Source organism: Dermacentor variabilis, unplaced genomic scaffold, assembly GCF_050947875.1.
Source record: "Dermacentor variabilis isolate Ectoservices unplaced genomic scaffold, ASM5094787v1 scaffold_17, whole genome shotgun sequence".
Taxonomy (NCBI): Eukaryota; Metazoa; Arthropoda; class Arachnida; order Ixodida; family Ixodidae; genus Dermacentor; species Dermacentor variabilis.
This window is the reverse complement of record NW_027460335.1, coordinates 8703244-8706199: the sequence shown is the minus strand read 5'-3', so window position 1 is coordinate 8706199 and position 2956 is coordinate 8703244. Positions and strand designations below refer to the sequence as shown.

Below are 2956 nucleotides of genomic sequence, written 5' to 3'. Positions count from 1 at the left end.
TACCAGAAAATTGAGCGAAATCGACTACATAGAAGGGAAGAATGCAACAAGACAGTGTGTCCCTACTTTGCTTCAGTGTTATTCGAAAGAACGCCTGCATTGATCATGACAGGAGCTCCACCGAATATTGTTTTTAAAGAAAATCATGGAATAACATTAAGGTAAGAGCACACCAGACTAGTGAGACAGGTTCCTAGGATAATTATGGTAATCGCCTTATTAAAGGATGAAGCGAAATAAACTATTTTTCGTTCGCCAAGTATAAAGCGGAGATGCAAACGCCGTACAAAGGCACGCGACACTGTGATAGACTGTGAAGTGCGCGAGCTGATGAAGAAGAAGAAGTGTTTGTTTCGGTCCCTCCGCATCGCTAGCTCTCGTCTGGAATCGTCTCTTTGGATACCGCAACACACTACAAACCCCGAAGAGCGACATCTGAGAACCAGGCGATGGACGTCGTCCTCCCCCAGCGACTGGCCAGCGCCGATCTCCGGACAAGCGAATCTTTTGACTGCGAGGAAGCCTTTGGTCACGGCCCTTTCCAGACGAGGATGCTCGTTCTCATTCTTCTGGGACTTTTCTCGGTTAATTGCCAAACCGTGGTGATCTCCCTTGTCACAGGTGACATCGACCATTGGTGCAAGCCGCTCGCCGGATTCAACATCTCTGCAGCCGATTGGAAGAATATTGCCATACCAATCGAGGCCGATGGGCGCTTCAGCCGCTGCCGCATTTACGAACGCTGCAAGCCACCCGCTGAACACGGCGATTCCGCTGAGCCTCACAAGACCGGCGCTGTTCTAACCGGGGCCGACGAGTGGCACAGCCGATGTTTCCAAAACACCAGCGACCCACGCGACGTGCCCTGTGAAGAGTGGGACTACGACGTTAGATCGGCCGAGGCCAGTGCGGTGAGCTCTTGGAACATGGTGTGCGACCGACGCTTGCTTCCGGCCACCCTTCTCGCGCTGCAGAACGCCGGCGCCGTTGTTTCGCTCATCCTGGCCGGAGTCTTCGTTGACTACGTCGGAAGGAGAGCCATGCTCCTGTCCTCCGCCGCAGCATTAGTGACCTGCACGGTGTGCACCATCGCGCCCACAAATTACGTGCGCTACGCTGTGGTGCGGTTCCTTACCGGGGCCAGCGTCGCGGTACACATGATTTTTACCTGCCTCATCCCGTTCGAGGTGATGACGCACGCGCACAGGCCGCAGCAATTGCTCCTCCTGGCGGTTCTGGGCATCACGTTATGTGAGGTCTGGAGTGTCATTCTCAAACCGGTGGTCATCGACTGGCGTCTGAAGCAGGTGATGTTCCTGGCCCCGATGTCTCTCCTGCTCCCCGCTTTGTCTACCGCTCGAGAGTCGCCCCGATGGCTCGTCGCGAAAGGAAGACTGGACGCGGCCGAAGCACTCATGATGGAGGCTGCTGAAACCAACAATTTCCCACTTCCTGTCACGGCCTGTCTCGTGGAGAAGCTGAGAGAACAGATCACGAACCACGCAAGTCGCGAAGGTGCGGATACGGAAGACTTGGTCGACTATCGCTCCCTCCGGCGTCGAGCGTTGGCCATGTTTGCCGTTTGCTTCTCCATGTCTTTTATATTTCACCTCGGCGCCTTTTCGACGGCGTCGTATAACGAATTTTGGATCCCGTGCTTCACGGTTGTCATCACACTGGCGACGTACGCGGGGATGCACTTCCTTATGACCGGCGTCGCACTCGTCAGAGTTCTCAGCGTGTGCTTCCTGTTGACGGGCACCATACAATGCGCGCTGAGTGTGGCTGTGGGCGGTGGATACATCATGATCACAAAGACTTTACTCGTCCTGTCCAAGGGTGTCTCTAACGTAATCCTTGTACACTGTTACACCTACGTCCTCGAACTCTTTCCATCGGCAGTGCGAGCCGGTGTCTTCTGCTGGGCGTTTGCCTTCGGGCGTGTCGCGGCCATGTGCGCGGCAATGACCCTCGTCCTGAAGCCAGCCGGACACGAAGACCTCGTGTTCGCCGTAGCGGGACTTTTCCTCTTCCTCTCCCTTCTCGTCATCCGCGTCCTGCCACGCACGACAGTGGTGGAAGAAGCACGAATCGTGGCCAGGCGCGCTTCAGACTTCTCCAGGATGTCCATGCATCACATGAAACGAACCCTCGTACAGAGGATATTACGCAAGAAGTCCAAGACAGGAAGCGAGAGCTCCAAGTCATCCAGCAGGAAGAGTGGGAGGACTGGTGGCAGCAAAAGTCCTGACAGTTTTAAAGTGTCACGTCGATTCCAAACCTGGCCAATGCTGGAATGAAGCCACAGGAATATTTGTATGAAATTACTGGGCGCGATGTCCTGTTGGCTACATCAAAAAGTCGCTTCTTGTGTTTTGGTCTGCTGTAATTATGCTTTTAAATGTTCTTTCGCACTCGTAACAATGAAACTCACGAACTTGAGTTCTAACTTAATTCCTATCTGTTTTGACGGCACAGAGTATTTTTGTGTGCTTCGTGAGCGTTTTCCATATCTGGCAAATATAATTTTATCCTTTCGACAGCTAAAGCATTGGCCCTCTCAAAGTTGTTGTGTGTGTTTGACCACGAGACTACTGAAACTTACTTCAGAATTACAGGCTGCACGTTGGGAATGGAAAAAGCATGGTTTTTTGCATTGCGAATTTGCACGTCAACGCATGCACACATGATATGACCACGCGCACATATATATGCGTACTACCTTGACCAAAATTACGTGGATTAGGGATTCCCCGATAAAGGCGACTTTGTTCCTCGGCCTACGAATGTAACTAACTTCAAATTGAAGACTACAGTCCGAACTGATTTCGACAATGGTCGGACTACCACCGCGCCGAAGTTCCCCTAGTAAGGTAAATATAGAACTAATGTGCACCGAGCCATTCAATGAGAGAAAGAACTTTATTTAGTCGCCTGCAGAACAGCACCATGACTA

At 52.1% G+C, this 2956-nt stretch overlaps 1 protein-coding gene across 1 annotated transcript; it reads left to right on the top strand.

Moving 5' to 3' along the window:
* The first annotated feature begins 352 nt into the window (after positions 1-352).
* On the top strand, positions 353-2548 carry LOC142568189 (solute carrier family 22 member 7-like). The gene has a single exon (XM_075678242.1). It carries the CDS (start codon positions 450-452, stop codon positions 2298-2300), a length of 1851 nt encoding a protein of 616 aa, XP_075534357.1. The 5' UTR covers positions 353-449; the 3' UTR covers positions 2301-2548.
* Positions 2549-2956: the final 408 nt, after the last annotated feature.